This window comes from Meriones unguiculatus, chromosome 4, assembly GCF_030254825.1.
Source record: "Meriones unguiculatus strain TT.TT164.6M chromosome 4, Bangor_MerUng_6.1, whole genome shotgun sequence".
Classification (NCBI taxonomy): Eukaryota; Metazoa; Chordata; class Mammalia; order Rodentia; family Muridae; genus Meriones; species Meriones unguiculatus.
In genome coordinates, this window is record NC_083352.1 from 125,145,210 (window position 1) to 125,164,705 (window position 19,496).

At 48.1% G+C, this 19,496-nt stretch overlaps 1 protein-coding gene across 1 annotated transcript in view; it reads right to left on the reverse strand.

Annotated features, from left to right (window-relative positions):
* Efcab8 (EF-hand calcium binding domain 8) overlaps positions 1-19,496 on the reverse strand; it is a 66,812-nt gene that overhangs the window by 20,576 nt on the left and 26,740 nt on the right. The window contains 11 exon segments of the mRNA XM_060383247.1: positions 388-517; positions 972-989; positions 1,780-2,001; positions 3,431-3,439; positions 5,794-5,864; positions 7,348-7,575; positions 9,262-9,372; positions 11,114-11,248; positions 11,770-11,921; positions 12,230-12,297; positions 17,090-17,220. Coding sequence (XP_060239230.1) covers positions 388-517; positions 972-989; positions 1,780-2,001; positions 3,431-3,439; positions 5,794-5,864; positions 7,348-7,575; positions 9,262-9,372; positions 11,114-11,248; positions 11,770-11,921; positions 12,230-12,297; positions 17,090-17,220 — 1,275 coding nt within the window.

Below are 19,496 nucleotides of genomic sequence, written 5' to 3' on the forward strand. Positions count from 1 at the left end.
GTGAAGACCATCTTGCTACCCTTTGCCCTTCTGCACTGAAGCTTAGGCTCTGCAGAGGTGGTGACTGGGGACCCCTATAGTTCACTCCTGAACCGGGGCCAGGCCAGGAGGCTCCCTCTTAAGAAGAGAAGTTGTAGTCCATGACCTATCATTCAATTTAGGCTTCTAGAATTGTGTACCCTGTAGGTCCTATTCATAAGCTTTCAACTCTCAGACCTGGGCTGGAGATGCTCTAGGAAGGGGCCATCCCCAGACTTGAGTAAGCAGAGTGGATCAGCCATAATGGGATCAAACCAGAGAGGTAACCTACCCCCTGCCCACCCCCATCCCCCCCATATGGTCAGAACAAGTGAGCTGTAGGTGCAGGAGGGATGGGCTCACTCCCACCTCCTGAGACATTTTCCTTTTTTGCTCAGAGTCTCTCTGGTGATGCATCACCGGGGGAGCTGACATCAGCCTCCGTATCGCAGAGGCGGAAGGCTTCCTGCCAGGTGAGTGAGCCCACTTTTGCTCTTCGCTGTTTGGGGCTTTAAATTCGAATTCCTCTGCCTCTTTCACCTGTGCAGAGAGAGGGCCAGCTCCAGAGACCCCATCACGGGGCCTCCTAGACCCAGAACAGAGGTTACCAGCCCTATAAGGAGCCCAGCATTGCTGCCCAGAAATCTTATGCCTGAGAGACCTCAGACCAGATCTTATAAACATACTCCTGTGCCTATTACTAATGCCCTAGGCAGGACACAGCTGCTGAGAGAGACTGGATCTCCCTATCTGAAACATGGATGGTGGTTTCCAAATATTTGCTTAGTCACTTTCAACCTCAGGCAAGCCCACAGTATAAAACAGATAAAACACTGAGCTGTCTATGGGGATGTAGTACCTATTAGAGCCCCAGACCTCTGCAAGAGCTTCTACCCATCAGTGTACCTACAAAGAGGTGGCCTCCACCCACTGGAGAAGGTGACCTCTAGCACCATTCCAGCTTTAGGCTGCTACAACATAGCAATTTAGAGACTGTGCTAAACTTGCAATTTAAAGATTGGGCAAGTTGCCTATATCCCTAATCATGAGACTGGGGAGCCATGTATAAGATTACTGCTCAAATAGGGAAGCTGTGGGCAGGAACTACTGCCAACTTGATGGGATTAGGAAGTACCTAGAGAAGAGTAAAGCAGTCCCTGGGTGTCTGTGAAAGTGTTCTCAAGGAGGAAAAAAAAAAAAAAGAAGGAAAGATCAACCTTGAATGTGTGCCCAGCTGGAACAAAAGAGGAAGCCCATTTCTCTGGCACCCCTTTGTCTGCTTTCTAGTCACCCTGATGTGAGCTACTCTGGCTGGCCTGGCCCTCTTGCCACGGCAGACTGGAATCTCTGAAACTGTGAACCAAGTTAAGTCTTTCCTCCTTTTAACTTGCTTCTGTTAGGTATTTTGCTACAGCAATGAAAAGCTAACAGTGGACCATCTTCAGGGAGGAAATAATCTGTTGAAAAGGAGAGCATATCACTAGCAGGCCCTGGAGCCAGACTGTCATGGTCTAGGTCTACCTTTTATTGGATGTATGCCCTCAGAAAGGTGCCTAAGTTCTTCAGGCCTCTGTTTTCTCCTCTGTCACATCAAGATGCTCATTCCACTAGCCTCACTATCAAACCCCTCACCCCAGTACAACCATCCATTTCTTTCTCTGCTTCCATGGTGCTCTCTCTCTCCCTCCCTGACTCTGTCCCACAGCCCAGACAAAAATAAAAGGAGACTGTGATTGGGGTGAAATGTGCCTAAAAAAGTACGAGAATGCAAGGCACTATGACTGTACCTTCTTCAGCTGTATAGGCAAAGGGCTCCTAGAGGCATTGAAACTCAAGATGGGCTTCAACATGCTCACATTCCAGAAAATGATGTCGCCATTGTAGGAAGCGGTCCCAAGGAACTGGTTCTGATACTTGGCCATGCACAGGATGTCCTCCGTGTGGAAGGTCTGCCAGTGGTAGCAGGAGAGTACCAGCATGGTCCTGTGGAATGTGTGCACATGGCCAGAGGCAGGAGGGCCAAGAGCTCACAGGCTGCAATGCTCTTTGTGGGAAACCACAGCCTTTAGGATTCAGAAGCCAACTTAGAGCAGCATTATCTCAGGGAGTCCAGGAGCTGGTTCAAAGCCCCCCACTGACCTCATTTCCTAGGCACCCACTATGCACCACACATAAAGGGTCTGCTATTGAGGTTTACAAATAATGAGGCTTGATTCTTCTCCTGAGTAAAGACTCAGGTTTAAACAAGGGGAAATGATAGCTGTGACCAGGCCTCCTGTAACAGAGGGCACCTTGTGCATGTTGGTCCCATCCCAAGTACTTCCCTGACACCCCTCCCGCTTACCCTGAGCTCACATCTCTCCCTAGGCCTCCTTGACTCAGCTGCTCAGAGCACTCTCCAATACTAACCAAGGTCTCTGCTCTTTCCCCACACCACTCAATAACCTTCATAAATCCAGTTATCTCATTACTTAACAGAGACTGAGTGTTTGCATGCACTCAAAATTCCTATGTTAGAACCTAATCCTCAGGTGAGGAATGGAGCCTCTTGGATGACATCTGGTTGTGACAATGGAAGCCTCATGAATGGTGTGATAAAGAAACCAAAGAGAGATCCTTCACCCTTCCCCTCCCACACACAGAAACTACAGCAAGACGATGGCCCTTTATAAATGAAGAAAGGCTCTCTCACAAGACTCCACAATGCTTTGGCCTGGGACCTTTCAGATTCTACGGGTGCAAGAAACAAACCTCCATAGTTTGTATGCCATGCACTCTGTGATGGTATGCTACAGTGGCCTACATGAGTAAGGTAGAAACTATACAGAGGAGCAAGGTGCTGTTGTAACAGGTAACACCTAAAAATGTGCAGCTAACTCTGGAGGGAGCAAATGGACAGAAACTGGAAAAGTTCTAAGACATACACCAGGAAAAGCCTGTATCAGCACCTCTGGGCCATCAAGGATGGTTCCAGCAAGGACATGGGTGGTTCAGGCAAGGGCATAGAAAGAGGAATAGAGAAGGCCATGCTGGGATGTAGCTCCATTGATAAGTGCTTGACGAGCATGTGTGAAGCCCTAGATTTGATCCCAAGTGCTGAATAAACTGAGCCTGGTGGTGATGGCTATGATCCTATCACCAGAGAGGTGAAGGCAAGAGGATCAAAACTCTAACATCATCTACATAAGGGAGCTCAAGGCCAGCTTAGCTACAGGATACAGAGGGAGAGGGAGAGAGAGACAATGTGTTTCTCCGACACTGGAGCTGGAACCCAGGCTAAGATTGTATTCAACCACTAAGTTATATGCCCAGCCCCATCTTTTCAAATATTACCTAAGTGATCCTAAGTTGCTGGTAACAATACAGATGGCAGTGGCCATTCTGACATCTCAAGTAGAAATGAGGAACCCACTACTGGAAACTGAAGGCTGAGCCATCCTTGGTACAGAGTGATAAAGAACTTGGCTGGACTGTGTCACATTCTAGTGCATTGTAGCAAGTAGCGTTTGCAGGCCTTGAGACTCAGATATATGTTTGAATGAGATTTCTAAGAAAAAAAAAAACATTTGAAGGTATAGACAGTTTTCTCCTGTTCATAGTACTATTCTAGAAAAGAGTAATAATTTTTAAAACACAGTTGTTGAGCCAAGGGGAAGAAAATCTGAGATTGCTGCTCAATGGTAGAGCATTAGCCTAGCACATATGAGGCTGTGGCTCAGTCCATAGCACCAAAACGGGGTAAAGAACAGAGTTGAGACCTTCTCTTTTCAGCCTTTATCAACTGAAAGGAAAGATGAGCCTGCCAGGGTGTGGTCCAGACTGTCTGATGAGAACACTATTGGTCAACCACTTGGCAGAAGCTGAGCCCTATGCCCTAACACCAGTGGTTCTCAGCCTGTGAGTCTTGACTCTTTGGCAAACCTCTATTTCCAATATATACATATATATTTAGACTATGATTTATAACAGCAATCAAATTACACTTATAAAGTGGCAACAAAAAAATGATACATGCTTGGAGTGGTCACCAAAACTTGAAGAACTGTATTAAAGGGCCCCAGAGAACCACTGCCTAAGACAATAGAAGAATGACTCAAAGATGAATTCAGGCATTTAAACTGTCCTTCCTGCTGCAAAAGAGTATCAGAAAAGAGGCCACCAGCACAGGTTGTACCTCAGCACCCCTTGCTCTCATCACCTCACTTCATAGTCTGTCATCTCACATTCTGATATCATGTTGTTTAGCCATAGCTCCTGAGAATGGTAGTATGATACAAGCTATACCAACAGAAATAGGAAAGCTTGGCTGTTTCTATCATCTAGATTCCAGCAGACAAAGCCATGGGTTCAAAACTCCAGCCCCAGCCAGCCACAGGACCCATGCATGGACTAGAATCATCACAGGGGTTATCACCTGGGCCCAGGGCCACCAAGAGATCCCAGCTTTCCAAAGGCAAGAAAGCAGATTGTCTAGAGCCTTATATGTCTAGCCCCTGCAAAACAGGGTCTCTATCTCAGGGGCCTTGGAGGCAGAGGACCAAAAAAGAGGATTATTTTGGAGTCTTAAGATGACTCAGTGGATAAAGGCACTTGCTGCTAATCGTGATGATCTGAGTCCAATCCCTGGAACCCTCATGGTAGAAGTAACAAACTGACTCCCACAATTATCCTCTGACCTCTGCCATGTATGCCATGGCATAAAAAATAGATAGATGGTAGAAATTAGTTAGAGAGAGAGAGAGATAGGCAGACATGGATGGATGGATGGATGGATGGATGGATGGAGGATGGATGGATGGATGGATGGATGGATGGATGAATGGATAGAATAGATGGGTGAATAGATGGATGGTGGGTGGATGAGAGATCTGAAATTTGTTTTAATGAGTTCAGACTCATTGGGATTTATTGTTCCTTTCTTTCCTCCTGTCCCCATTCACCTGCCCCGTACCCATCTCACTGGTGGACTCTGGAAGTATACATAACTAGCCCATGTCACATTGTTACGGCCAAGAGAGAACTTGCCTCAGGATAAATGGTACACTCAGTCCCATCCACATCTAACTAGTTGGTGGCCTTGTCCCTTCTTGCCCCTTAGTTCCTTGGGAAAGGTGTCAGCTCTGAGATAATTATGTAGCCCAGCAATTCCAGGGCACCAATTCTGAAAAGAGCTTGAGGGCTGCCGAAATGCATTTTGCACCTGAGGACCTGAATTTTGGGGAGCCAGAGGTAGAACACTATAGACTGAGTTTTGTTTTGTTTCTCTCCAATGCATGTATTAAAACCTAACCCCCAGTGTGAGTGCACAAGGAAGCCAAGCCTTTGGAATATAGTGAGGTCACATGGGTGGAACCTTCAACCCTGTAAGATTATAGAAAGGAAAGAACCTTCTAGAACCAAGAAGCAGGCTTCACTAAAAGCCAAACCTGCTAATGCCTTTGGCTTAGACCTCCAGGAATATAGGAAATAAATTCCTGTACTTTACAAGCTACCAGCCAATGGCATCTTGTCATAAGAGATTGATGTAATTCCCCCACAGAATGAGTGGCTCCACGCAGATGGAGACTATTGCTCTTGCCATGACTATCACCAACAGTAGGAAGCATCTCTCCACGTAAAGGAATGGATGGGCAGATGCACAGGTGGAGCAATGAAATGGTTGGTAGCCACCACAGGTGCCTGCTAGCCACTGCAGCGGCTGAGAATGCACAACGAGGAAAGCACAAGATAAGGGGAGACACCCCGCCCAAACCTCCCATCACGCTTGCTGCTCACGTGAAATGGGTGATTCTCTTGCTCCACCCCGCCATGTAGTATGCTTTCTTCATGTGGACAATTCCACTAATCTGTTGGAGATAAGGAAAGCAGAGCAATAGACTCCTCAGAGAGCATGCCTTTGAGCCCAGGTGCTTTCCTAAATGTACCCACCAGGAAGTCAAAACTCAATGAAGGTGGAAATTCCTAGAGTCAATGCCATTGCTGAGCTTTCAGAGCATCTGCTAATTATCTACCTGAAGGGAACTAGAGACCATCAAACCTGGTGTGTCTGAAAGAGACAGAAAATGTGGGTACCCATGGACATTTTACAGAAGAGATAACTGAGCAACATGTGACCTGACTGTAACCCAGCTAAGGTCTGATAACAGCTGAGGATAGCACATAGATCAGTATTAAATCCCCTGTTTAGTGTGTGCGTGTGTGTGTGTCTGTCTGTCTGTCTCTGTGTGTGTGTCTGTGTGTGTACACATGCACAAATGAAGGCCAGAGGTCAACTTCCAGTGTAGATTTTCAGTTATTCACTTTGTTTGGGGCAAAGAGCTCTCTTACTGGGAACTGGAGCTCACCAATTAGGCTAGTCTGGCAGAACAGCAAACCTCAGAGATCTGTCTCCACCTCCCCAGTGTTGGGATTAGAAGCCCATGTCAACATACCCAGCTTTTCATATGGATGCTGGGGATCAAACTCTTCCACCAGCTGAGCTCTCTCCTCAGAACCCTCTCCTCTGGCTTCTTGACCAAGTACTATTTCTGCACAGATTAACGGAAAGGGGCTCAAGTCCCAGAGGCACTTATGCTGCCTCTGCTCTATGCTCTATCCATGGACTGTTCCTAGAGCCCTAACAAGTACTTTTTGTCTCAGGCTATCCAGATGTCCAGAAATGAGATCGATGCGGACTACAGGAGGATTTCTGGTGGTTACATGAAAGCCAGCATTCCTCAGGAACTTGTGAAACCATTTCTTATCTTCCAAAAGGAGTCATTTCCATTCCTCTGGCAGAAGGGATACCCGTGGCACCTATCTGCCTATCAAAGCCCATGCTGGCCTCCAGGCTCCCGGGGTATCTCAAGTACCTCTTACACATTTCAAAGTCCATGCTAGCATCCTAGCCCTTCTCACTGCCCCAGGTTTCCCTCTTCCCAGATGCCCATTGGTTCTCTTTATAATGGCAATCCTCCCCCATCGCCATGCACCATTATTCTCACTATACTCTCTTTCTCACTATCTTATTCTCCTATGCTCTCTCTTGTTCTCTCATTCTCTCTCTCTCCCTCATCTACAATAAAACTGTTAACCATATCATAAAGGAGTGAGCATAGGAGCCTCCAGATCAAATACTCCCACTGCTAAAAACACAACCCAAAGCCCCAGGGTGCGGAAGAACAATAAATACATCCTTGCAGATTTTAAATGCAAGAGCAATTGGCATGTGTGGAATCCTCGATAGGGAGGAGAGCCCAAAGGCTCAGGCAGGTTTGAAGGTAGGCAGCCTGACCATGCTGTGCAGCCTCTCAGACACATGGAAATCCCCAGCTGATGGATCCCACTGACCTCCACTCCGTCCGGGTTGGGAAAGCTCATCAGGCACTCCCCTGTGTTGTAGTTCCACATCTGCAATATGCCATCACGCAAGCCTGTGAGCAGACACCGTTCCGACTCGTCCAGTGCCATGGCGGTCAGCTCGGCTTGCTGGATGCCACACACAGAGAACTCCATCCTCTTCTTGCCCGTGGTGATGTCCCACACACTCACGGTGCCCACTAGGCAGCCACTCACCACCTGTAGGCACACATGCACGTACACGCACACACACACTCATTGCAGAGCAGTCCTAAGTATGTCGTGGCCCCTCTCCCCTCCACATCCCGACCCTCACCTCAACAAACTGTGCCTGAAAACAGGCCTTCCTGAGCTGTGTCACAAACTGCAGCTACAACTCTTTTTAAATGAGTTAATTTCATAAAGCCCCCATTAGTGCAAAAAAATAAAATGGCACTTAGGAGCTCAAGTTCCCAGAAGAGATGGGAGAGCCACACCTATTTTAAAGATTCTACAGCACTAGTGGAGTTGTTTAAACTTCATGACTATGGAAGGTTGGACTGTTACAGATCCAGACCCAAATGATCCTGGGCTATCTTTAGTTCCCTTAACAGCCACTCATTGTCCACCTTTGTGTCTGACCTAGCACCCTTTCAACTCTGAGTAAACACCTTTAAACTGTATTAGCTTAGCTAACCACCAGCTTCCACTGACAGGAAGGCAGAGAACAACATCAGCTAACATCTGAGACCAACAGCAGGGTGACCCCAGCTTTACTGTCACTCACCTACCTCATGCTCCCACCAATACATCTGGGGAAATGCCTCCGTTTATGGCTTTCTTTCATCTTGTGACTATAAAAGCTCATGTAACCACTTCAACATCAGAACATGTAATTTGGGGCAAAGCGAATCCATGTTCCCAGACCACAGTTATTCATATTTGGTGTCACATTAATATTCATTTTCTTCCCCATGGGGTAAGAGGTGTGGTTTACATCAACACACTTATCACTCTCTCTGTAGAAAAGAATCCATTGTATAGAGACATGCCTGCCAAAGCACCTTTAGTCAGGACCAAAATGAGAGAGAAAAATCTAAGCAGGGGACAGACTCCCAGCACCTCCACAGAGAAGCGCTGAAGAAGCAAGATAGCAGTGGCTTCTCTGCCTTCAGCCTGTTCTAAGAGTGGCCTGAGAAGTTACTCTAGATTGACATTGCTACTGAGAAGAGCTGAGCATGTTTACAGACAGGAATAAAATGCTCCTTTGTAGCACTGAAGAGCCCTAAGGCAGCTGGACACTGAGAAAGTGGCGCTAAAAGCTGGAATGGGATAGCAGCCCTGGCCTTACATAGCCAGAGGCCAGTCCTGCATGGACAGCTGCCCTGTCCACTGCCCAGATCTGACGTGAGGTGCTGCTGGGAGTGGCCAGAAGCCTGCAGCCCTTTCTGTCCACGATGCCTAGAAGTATTCTGTGTGCCCAGCTGCCCTGCCCACACTAACACATCTCCTAAGCCGAGGGCACAGGCTGCTCTGTCCTTCTCATAAGAAACAGAATGCAGCCTCTGCAAGGAGGTACTCTAGGGTAGCTCATGGGATGGGAACCTTGAAGACTACCCCACACCAGCATCTGTTTCCTTGCTAAGAAGACCGCCTGCCCAGAGCTGACCTAAGTGACACAGGCCAAGGCAGGGATGCCCAGAGGGTCAACAATCCAGATCAGGGAGCTCAGTCAGATCCCATGCCAACCGGTCTGCAATACTTCCTATCTAGATTTTGGAGACACCAGAACTACGAAAGCACTAACCATTTCCAGAGTGCCATGTGAGCTCACTGACACTTGAATGCAGACGTGGGTACATAGAAAGGCCCGGGTTCTGACACCGGCACTCCTCCCAGCTGCTGAGGCCAGTCCTGCCCACTCACCTGTTTAAATATCTTGCTGTAGAGGACGGCACACAGGATTGAGCTGTGAGTGGTCATCTTCCCTGTTTTCGTGGGGCCCTGGGACTCCAAGTATCCTCCAAGGATCCCAATCTGCAAGATGGGGGGAGACCAACAGCTGTGCAGTCACATGGGCTCTGCCCTCTGTGACAAAAGTCTGGAGGAGAAACCTCAGGACATCCGCACAAGGCTCCTCAACAACTCAGAATTCCATTTCTCCTCTTACCCCACTCCAAGGTCCCTATTCCCAGGACTGGGACTCCTGGTCCCTCATGATCCAATAACCTTGAGGCCCAAGTCCATCATCCTCTCACCTTCCAGGTGTTCCCTTTGTAGGCAGACATGAAGATATTGTAAAGAGACACTTGTATCTTTCGATCTGACTATGGGACTGTTGGAAAAATGGACCCCAGAGAAATGGGAATTTCCCTGGGGATCTCACGCTGGGAGAAGGAAAGGGTACCAGCCAGAAGAGATGCTTGTCTCCCAAAAAGAGATTACACATAGTTCTGACAACTCATCAGACTATTTTACAGGATGAGACTGGAGTCCAGATAATGTTGGGTCAATAGTGAGCATGACCACAACTTGCCTGGGACTGTTTAGATATGCATGCCTTTGGCCCTCTATTTAAACTTGGATCTCACTTCAGGACCCCAAAGATGGACCACTGGAGTTTGCTAGACTGCGTCCCAATGTGACCACCAATCTCCTTTTTCTGTTTTCCGCTGTTGATATGGCTCTTTTGTTGTTGTTGTTTATTTGTTTGTTTGGTTGGTTTTTGAGACAGGCTTTTTCTTTGTAACATTGGCTGTCCTGGACTATCTTTATAGACCAGGCTGGCCTTAAACTCACAGAGAGCCACCTCCCAAAGTGCTGGGATTACAGACATGCACCACCGCTCCCGACTTAACTTGGTTCTTTTAGTGGGCTTGTTGAGAACTTGACTGGAGGTATAAATTATGACCCACAAATCTAGTAACACCCTCAGGAAGCCTTCTGTAACCATTCCAGTGCCACTCAGAGGAGAATTCCTGTGCCCATGAGCCCTTAGAATCCGACACTGTCACATGACCTTGCACTTCCTACCGAATTAGCCTTAGTAATATGCTCTCACACCCCAACAAAGCTTGGGATTAAATGCTGCCACAGCCCCACCCAGAGAGCCTACACTAATGCCCAGAATGATTGAAAATGACCTTCAAAGGTTTACTTAATTAAAAAATTAAAAAAAAAAAACACTAGCAGCCAGTCCAGCACCCAGCAGAGAGTAAACACCTACCCTTCTCTCTCTTTCTCTCTCTCTCCATAAACCTGTTGCAAAGAGGAGAGCCAGCCATGTGCATAGAGAGATGTCTGTGACCCTTAACAGAGTGCTCCGCCAACAGTGGGTATATGGCCTCAGTGAAGCTCCCTAGACAGAAGCTCCTGTCTTTGGCCCATCCCTTGGCTCCCATGTGGTACCAGGCCCCATCATGGCTCTAGCCAGTCCTCCCTCTTTCCATCCTCAAAGTCAGAGCAGACCTGTGGGCAGGGTCTAGAATAGCTCACAGGCATTCTTCCTGACAGTTTTCTTTTCTCTAGGGCCTCTCTGCCTTCCTGGAGTTCATAGTTAAAACTGATGGGGCCAAAGGAGCGTGGAGGGATGACAGGAGAATCCAAAGAGTGCAGGCATAGAGAGGAATAGAAACAGCAGGGGTGGAAAAGAGGATGGGCTGGGGTCCAGAACCCACTCTCAAGGAAGCTCAAGAGCCAGAGCCTCACAAACTCCAGAGCCAAGCCAGCACAGGACAGACCCTGCTAGCTGTGTCCAAGTCCTAGGACAGCCACTCACGTCGTAGGTGCTACAGATGAGGGTGCTGTCTCTGTGGAAGTAGGCACTGGTGATGGGGCAGTTGCCCAGAGGGAAAAACTTCCCACAGAAGGACTGGAGGCACACATAGTCATGCAGGTCCCACACTCGAATGTTCTGTAGGGAGTAGGCAAAAGGGTCTGCAGATGCAGCCAGCATCCTAGGTCCTGGGGATGCTCCTGTGAGCAAGGCCACCACATATAATGTGTCTGCTGTAGCCCCAGCCCCGCCTAGAGAGGCTGAACTAATGGTCTGATAACCTAGGTTCCCAAGCACCCCTGGCCTGCCTGGCCTCCTAAGCTCAGCAAGCTAAAGCAAAAACAGCAGGCAGCCCATGCCCTACCTCTGATCTTCACTTGCTCCCTGACTCCAGGCCAGTTCTAGACCGCTTAGAGCTGGGCTCCACACCCACCAGAGGGAGCCAGAGGCTTGTGGCCACCTGCATAATGACTCTTCTAGGGCACCTCCCTGTGGATCTTTGGCAAAGCGTAAGAGCAGGGCCAGGAAGGTTACCTCTGTGCCACAGGCTCCTCCCAATACTAGCCAAGCTACATTATCACCCCAGGGTTAGTGTCTTTTCCCAGGGAACAGAGCTGGAGGTATGGGGGACAAAGGATGACACTCCACGAGGATGACACCTTGTCCCTGGAAATGCTGATGAGGATGCTGGTGTACTTGCTGTTCACGAGGAGGTGCGTCACTGATGTCTGGTGTCCCTTCATCAGCCACACTGGCTTTTTTGAGACCAAGGGGTTCCACAGGCGGATGTGGGGGTCATAGCCACCAGTGACTGCAGTCAAGAAATGAGTATCAGCTACCAGAGCTTACGCTGGGACCTTCTTCCAGGCCCGAACTCCAGCCAGAGTTGACAGGTGGAGAAGGCCACTGTGATCTATCACTGTCCCTGTTGCCCTTTTCTCTCTGTCTCTGTCTCTGACACACTCTGAGTCACACCCCACCTCCCAGCAATGTAGATCAGCAGCAGGGGAATCCTGACATAGGCTGGGTGCTATGGAGCCTGTCCTTGGACCTCAAAATCCCCAGGCTGCTGCAGCCCCCACCCCAACTCTGCTTCTGGGGAACACAAAGATTACTTACCCAAAAAGTTCCTCTCTGGACAGTAATCAAAGCAAAGAATTCCTTTTCTTAAATTCAGCGATGATAACCTAGGATAGAAAATCAAGGTGGGGGGTTGCAAGGCTAAGAGCAGCACCCTGGACCTGGGAAGGAGAAGAACTAGGTGCTTGGTAGGGAAGGGTCACTATCTATCCACCCAGAAGAAGAGAGGCCGCAGACCTGCCCAGTTGCACACACACACACACACACATACACACACACACACACACACCAGTACCCAAAGCATAGCCCAGGACTCCTGCTGAAGTAGCAGGTGCTAAAATCATTAGCTCATGGGGAAGCACCCACCCTTTAGGAAGAAAAAAAAATAGTAATTTTTCTAAAAGTAGCCCAGGGCCATTGGCACTGTGCCCTCACTCTGTGTGGGGTGAAATCCCACAAGTCACCGGGGCTCCCACATGCAATCCTCACAGTGGCATTGCCTTGATGAGATGAGTGCACTGAGATCAAGAGCTTACCTAAGGGTGCCACAGTCACAGATCTATGGAGGGAAGAGGACTCTGCCCTGGTAAATACAACAGGAAATGGCTCCATTCCCCAGGAATGGAGAAGAGGAGGAAAGGGCTGGGCAGGGTCCAAAGGTCCAAGAGACCCTAACAGGATCCCAAGGCTGTGAGCCCCCTACACAGCCAGCTCTTTCTTATCATCTTCACACCACACCATGTCTACACTAGGGACCCACAGCATGTCTACACTAGGGACCCACAGCATGTCTACACTAGGGACCCACAGCATGTCTACACTAGGGACCCTCAGCTTCCGTAGCAGCCTCCCAGCTGTTTCCTAACCTCCAGCCTCGCTTCAGTTTTTCAAGAACACATGAAAGCATGGCTATTCCACCCACTGGCAAGCCAGAGATGTGGGCCAGTGAGATGGCTTAGGAGGTAAAGGCGCTTACTGCCAAGCCTGATGACCTGGCTTGACTCCTGGGACCCAAACCACGATGGGAGAGAGTTGACTCCCACAAGTTGTCCTCTGACCTCCACAGGAGAACATCGGTATATACCACCATCCCTATATTAAATACATGTTTTTAAAAAGCAAAAGACAGATGCCTCCATCTATGTGCATATGTGCAGAGAAATTTTCTGCAACAACTGTCACCAAGACAAGATAGAAGGAATTACTTCAGACCGACTCACTCATCTATGGTATCTGCTGGCTCCTGCTCCCTGACTTACAGACCCTTCCAAAGCAACACACAGGAGCAAGGAAATGGAAAGAGACAGGAGGGCCAACTATGAGGGAGCCTGCAGGGGAAGCAATGGGATGGCTTAGCAGAGGGAAACTGAATGGCTCATTTTGGATATCCTCTCCGAAGAAGGTGATGGGAGGCAGACACCTGCAGGGTAATTAGAAATGGCCAAGGAAAGCACGCAGGGAGATTCGAGGCTTCAGACTAAGGAAGCAGCAAGTCCAAGGTTATAGGGCTGGCAGAAGTAGTCAGAGGCGAGGTAGGTAGGGCCTGGACTATAAAGGGTTTGTGTAGGGCCCCAGCTGGAGATCTGCAGATGGTTGTGTGTATGGACAGCAGCCAGAGGGGAGCAGTGACAGTGACTCAACAAAGGGGGAGGTGGAAGGAAAAAGAAAAGAAAAAGGAGGGGAAGCAGCGCAGGTCAGTTCACACACTCCACACCAGCTGCTCCAACCCCAATCCCTGATTCTCATCAGTTCCGCTCCTGGCTTCAACCACCTGAAAAGCTCAGGTAAGACCAACTACAATGAGGATGGTCACTCAGGACCCTGGGAAAGTGAGGCTGACTCTACAGCAGTCGGGTATGGCAACTTCAAGTGTCACCTATAATGGTTACTCCCCAAAGAGCATCAAGTGCCAGAGACCAACAGGCAGCCAATAATGCCACCTTCTGCCCTGATGTGGTACTGCACCAAGACAGGAGAGGAGGGAAAGGACAGGAGAGGGCAGGAGAGGAGGAGAAACAGAGAGACAGAGAAATACAGAGAGACAGAGACACACAGAGAGAGAGACAGACAGACAGACAGAGAACATGTGTGCTACCTCCTCCAACCTACTCCCAAATTAAATATTCTAACCTTGGGGGCTGGAGAGATGGCTCAGAGGTTAAGAACATTGCTTGCTCTTTCAGAGGTCCTGAGTTCAATTCCCAGCAATCACATGGTGGCTCACAACCATCTATCATGAGATCTGGTGCCCTCTTCTGGTGTGCAGGTGTACATACAGGCAGAACATTGTATACACAATAAATGAGTATTTTAAAAAAGTATTCCAACCTCTCCACCTCTACTCTTGGCCAACTCCCAGTCACCATCATGCATAGCCTAAACTATTGTGATCATTTCCTCCCTGCTGTGGTCCTACCTCTTCCTGGTCCTTGGACTTGAAGACATACATTAGACCCACCATCCCTCTGCTCAAAACCATCTGCGCCTAATTCCAAAGAATTAGAGCAAGGCACTCTGAGGAACTTGGGGAAATACTAACTTATACTAGTTCCCAAGGGATGATAAGGAATTATGGATTTTTTTATGTTCTTATGTATATATTTGAGATTTTTAAAATAAAAATATTAATTAACAAAACAACAGGTGGTATAGCAAATGCCTTCAATCCCAGCACTCAGGAGGCAAAGGTAGGTCGGTCTCTGAGTTCAAGGCCAGCCTTGTCTACAGAACAACTAGGGGCTATACAGAGGAACCTTATCTCAGAAGAAAAGAAGAAAGATGCAGGAAATGGTGGTACATGCTTTTAATTCCAGGATTCAGGAGGCAGATAGATCTCTGTAAATTAGAGGCTAGCCTGGTCTACAGAGTGAGTTCTAGATGAGCCAGGGCTACACAGTAAGACCATGTTTCAAAAATAAAAATTTTCAGCTGGGTGCAGTGGCACACGCCTGTAATCCCAGCACTCAGGGAGGCAGAGGCAGGCCAGTCTGATCAACAAAGTTAGCCCAGGACAGCCAAGGTTACACAGAGAAACCCTGTCTCAAAATAATAATAATAACAATAATAATAATAACAACAATAATAATAAATAAAATTTTAAAAAGAAAAAAAGGAGTGAAAACAAGAGAAAGCTTGGGCATTAGCTCAGTGATGGAGCACTCACCTAGCAAGCACAAGACCTTGGGTCTGGTCCCCTGGCAACAAGGGAAAAACAAAACAAGAAAGCCAGATATGGTGGCACATGCCTATAATCCCAGCACTCATGTGATGGAAGCAGGAGGATGGCAAGTTCAAGGCTAGCTTGTACTATACAGCAAGACTCTGTCTCAAAATCTAAACAAAATCTAAATCCAGAGAAAGAAAGAAAGAAAGAAAGAAAGAAAGAAAGAAAGGAAGGAAGGAAGGAAGGAAGGAAGGAAGGAAGGAAGGAAGGAAGGAAGGAAGGAAGAAAGAAAGGAAAGAAAGAAAGAAAGAAAGAAAGAAAGAAAGAAAGAAAGAAAGAAAGAAAGAAAGAAAGAAAGAAAGAAAAGAAAGGAAAGAAAGAACTCTGCAGGTGAGAGAAGCAAAGGGCCTGGAGCAGGAGTGTGAACTCTGGGCCTGTGTGTCTAGAATGGGAAGACAAAGCAGGTAAGAAAAGGAAGGCATCAGAGCCAGCCTCCAGAGGCCATGGTGAGGTGACCCTCTGACCTCCTCCTGCCATCAAATACAATAAAACTAGAAACTCTAGAATGAAGGAAACATGTCAGAACTGTCTCAAGAATAAATGTGCATGCTTGTGAGGGTTCTCCTCTTCCTGCATCATGGCTTGCTGTAGAAGGATAAGGCATGCATTTGGCTAGACTCACTTATTCTGAGGTTGATTAGTTTTTTTGTTTGTTTGTTTGCTTGTTTGTACAATATGGATCAACATATGCCACACAGAATATTATCCACTCAAGGAATCCTGGAGGTAAACAAAGTAGGCACTGGCTTCACTCTCTAAGAAAGAAACTTGAGGTCCCAGGGTGACAACACTGGTTTCAGTACTTCTTTCAGGGGGTGAACCCAGTAGTCTTGAGCCCAGCCAGTGGCACAGGCCTATAATGCTAGCCCTTGAAAGGTAGAGGCAGGAGGATCAGAAGTTCAAGACCTGCTTGGGTTACATGAGACCCTGTCTCTATGCTTTCGAGAGAGAGAGAGAGAGAGAGAGAGATGCCTTTTTGTCTGCCTACTTGACATATGCTGGGGTTGATTTGATTTTGTTGTTTGTTTTTAACAAATTAGTGGGTAAAACAGGTGAACTAGGACTGGACAGATGTCTCAGTGGGTAGTGTACTTGCCATACAAGCTTGAGGACCTGGGTTTGAACTCCCAGAAGCCATGGAAAGTTGGGCATTGTAGTGCACATCTGTAATCCAGTCTTTCTACAGCTGTGATGCCAAACCTTCATGATCTCACAAGCCAGGCAGTCTGGTGGACACAGCCATCAACAACAAAGAGGCCCTGTCTCAAACAGTGGGAGTGAGGACCCACACCCAAGGTTGTCCTCTGGCCTCCACATGTGCAGTAAGGCATGCGCGCCCTCCCCACAGACACACATAGAGAGGAAGAGACAGACAGTCAGACAGAGACAGACAGAATTGAGAGAGGCCTGTTACCCTTTTGCTACTGGTAGAAATTCCAGAATGATGATTAAACAGAAACTAGAGCCCATGTGCTAAGTCCCACACCCACTGTCAGCCTATGGGACACAAGCTACTTCCTGGAGCCTGGCAGGAGCCCCAGGACAGTGCCCTGCTGATGATACAACAACCCAGAAGCAAGTCCTCTCTCAGCAGGGCTATCTGCACATGGCAGACGGAAGCCAGATATGTCCAGGACTCACCTGCTATCCACCTCCCATCATCAGGTGCTCCTTACCTGGGTTTCTCAGGGCCTTTGGCTGGCAGTATTACGAGAACAAGAGAGGACCTCTCAATGGCTGAACACGAGGCTACCACATTCAGCTGGGGGATGAACTTGATCTGCTGGCACCAAGTGGAGTGGAGACTCTGGGAAAGAGAATGGTTGTAGCAGGAGACCTCCCAATGACAGTCACATTCTATATCCTGCTCCTTGAACATGGCCAGGGCTGGTGCCGGATGGGACTGGAGATCACAAGATCTAAGGCCTTTGCCTTAGAGACCACAGCTTGGACAAAATGATATGGCCCATAGTCCTAACCAGGTCCTAACCAAGGTGTCTGGCCCATCCCTGTCTCAAAAAAAAAAAAAAAAAAAAAAACCTGCTTAAAAGCACTAAGCCTACCATCATCTGAACTCCTGTTTTCTCAGAGTCTCTTAAGATTTAGAAACTGCAACAACAGGACTTATGATAGTATCATTCTTTGAAACAGGGACAAAGAGTGAAATTGGTCCCACTGCCTTCTACTGGCTGCCTCTACTACAGGAGCCTGCATTTCCAGGCCCACTACCATGCTCTGTATTTGTTAGAACATGGTGGCTCCCAGGAATAGGAGGGGCACAATGCACACTCTGCCAGGAGTGTAGCAACAGAGATGGTACTCAGAGAACGGGAAAGGCAGGCTGGCCAGACTCCAAATGCCCTCTGTGCGGGTGAGAGTCTGTCAACTGACACGACCCAGAGCCACTTGGGAAGAGGGGCCTCAGGTGAAGAACTGCCTCCATCAGGTATTTCTATGGGTCCTTTTCTTCATTAACAGTTGGTGTGAGAAGGTCCAGCTCACGGTGAACGGTGCCAGCCCTGGGAATGTGGTCCTGAGCTGTATAAGAAAGCAAGCTGAGCAAGTCATGGAAGAGCGAGCCAGTAGGCAGCTTTCCTCCATGGTTCCTGCCTCAGCTCCTACATGAGCTCATACCCTGACTTCCCTCAATGGTGGATCATATAAGCCGGTGAAACCCTTTCATCCCCAAATTGCTTTTGCTAGATGCTTTATCACAGCAACAGAAAGCAAACTAACACATTCACACTCTGGCCCTGGATGGTAACTGTGCTTAGCCTCCCAGTCTGGAGATGTCCCTCCCTAGGACAAGCAAAGAGGAGAATGAAGAAGAGGGATGGGGTGGATGGATAAGATTATCAAATATTCTTATAGCACCTTAAACCTGCAAGCCTGGTAAGACCCTGGGTTGGGTCTTACATCACCATTTCCTCTAATGCCTGCCACAATAATGGTACCTAAGCCAAGGCACTGAAATGAGGCCTAGGATGCTTAGTAACTTCAACAGCAAACTTCTCCCAAATGAAATAACCCAAATGAAAGGAGGGGGTGGGGGGAACAAGCATGGTGATGTGTGCAGCAATCCAGCACTTGGGAGATGGAGGTAGAAGGATCATGTGTTCACAGACAACCTGGGAACATGAACCTCAATCAGAAAGAAAGAAAGAAAGAAAGAAAGAAAGAAAGAAAGAAAGAAAGAAAGAAAGAAAGAAAGAGGAAGAAAGGAAGGAAGGAAGAAAAGAAAGAGGGGGAGTCATATGGGTCCTGCTTCCTGTGAGGTCATGTGCCTGTTCCTAAAGTGCATCCAACTCAGATCTTCCCTGAAAGCTTCATTCCTTCATTTGCTCTTCCAATATACCAGGAGTCACTGGGCCCTGGGTACTGTTTCAGGAACTAGAGACAGAACAGAGAACACAGCCCACAAGCCCCTGTCCTTGAGGGGCTATCACTGTGGTGAGGATGATGGGACAAGACAATCAGATAATTCAGTGAGGGCTGATAATCTCTTCTGGGGACCCAGCTCACAGCAGAGGCGGCAGCAGGGCATAGGACCTCAAGTGTGGGGATGACAGATGAGCTAAGCAGAAGACCTCTGCAACACAAAGGAACAGCATGTGCCAAGGTGAGAAGGGGCTTGGGGAGTTCTGGGGCAAGCAAGGGAGCCTGTCTCCATGACAAATGAGAAGAAAGAAAGCAGAGAACAGCAGAAGATGGGGAGGTGGCCCAGCTGGTAGAGTGCCTGCCTAGCATGTTCAAAGGCCTGGGCTTACAGCACATATGTGGAGGCACATGACTGTAATGCCAGCACTTGGAAGGTGGAGGTAAGAAGATGAGAAACTCAGTCCCCCTTGGATACATAGCAAATTCAAGGCTGGCCTTGAATACATGAGAGTCCAACTCTGGTGCAGGGGGGTGGGGATTGTAGGGAGGCTAACGATGGTATAAGGCCAGGGTTTGATCAGCTTGTGTTTGATGCTCAAGTTAGAGATTGCTTCAAGTATGACAGGAAGCCACCAGGGTGAAGTGACTGTATTCTAAGGCAGATTTCCTCTGGATGCTGAATTGAGCAAGCACTTCATGGAGAGA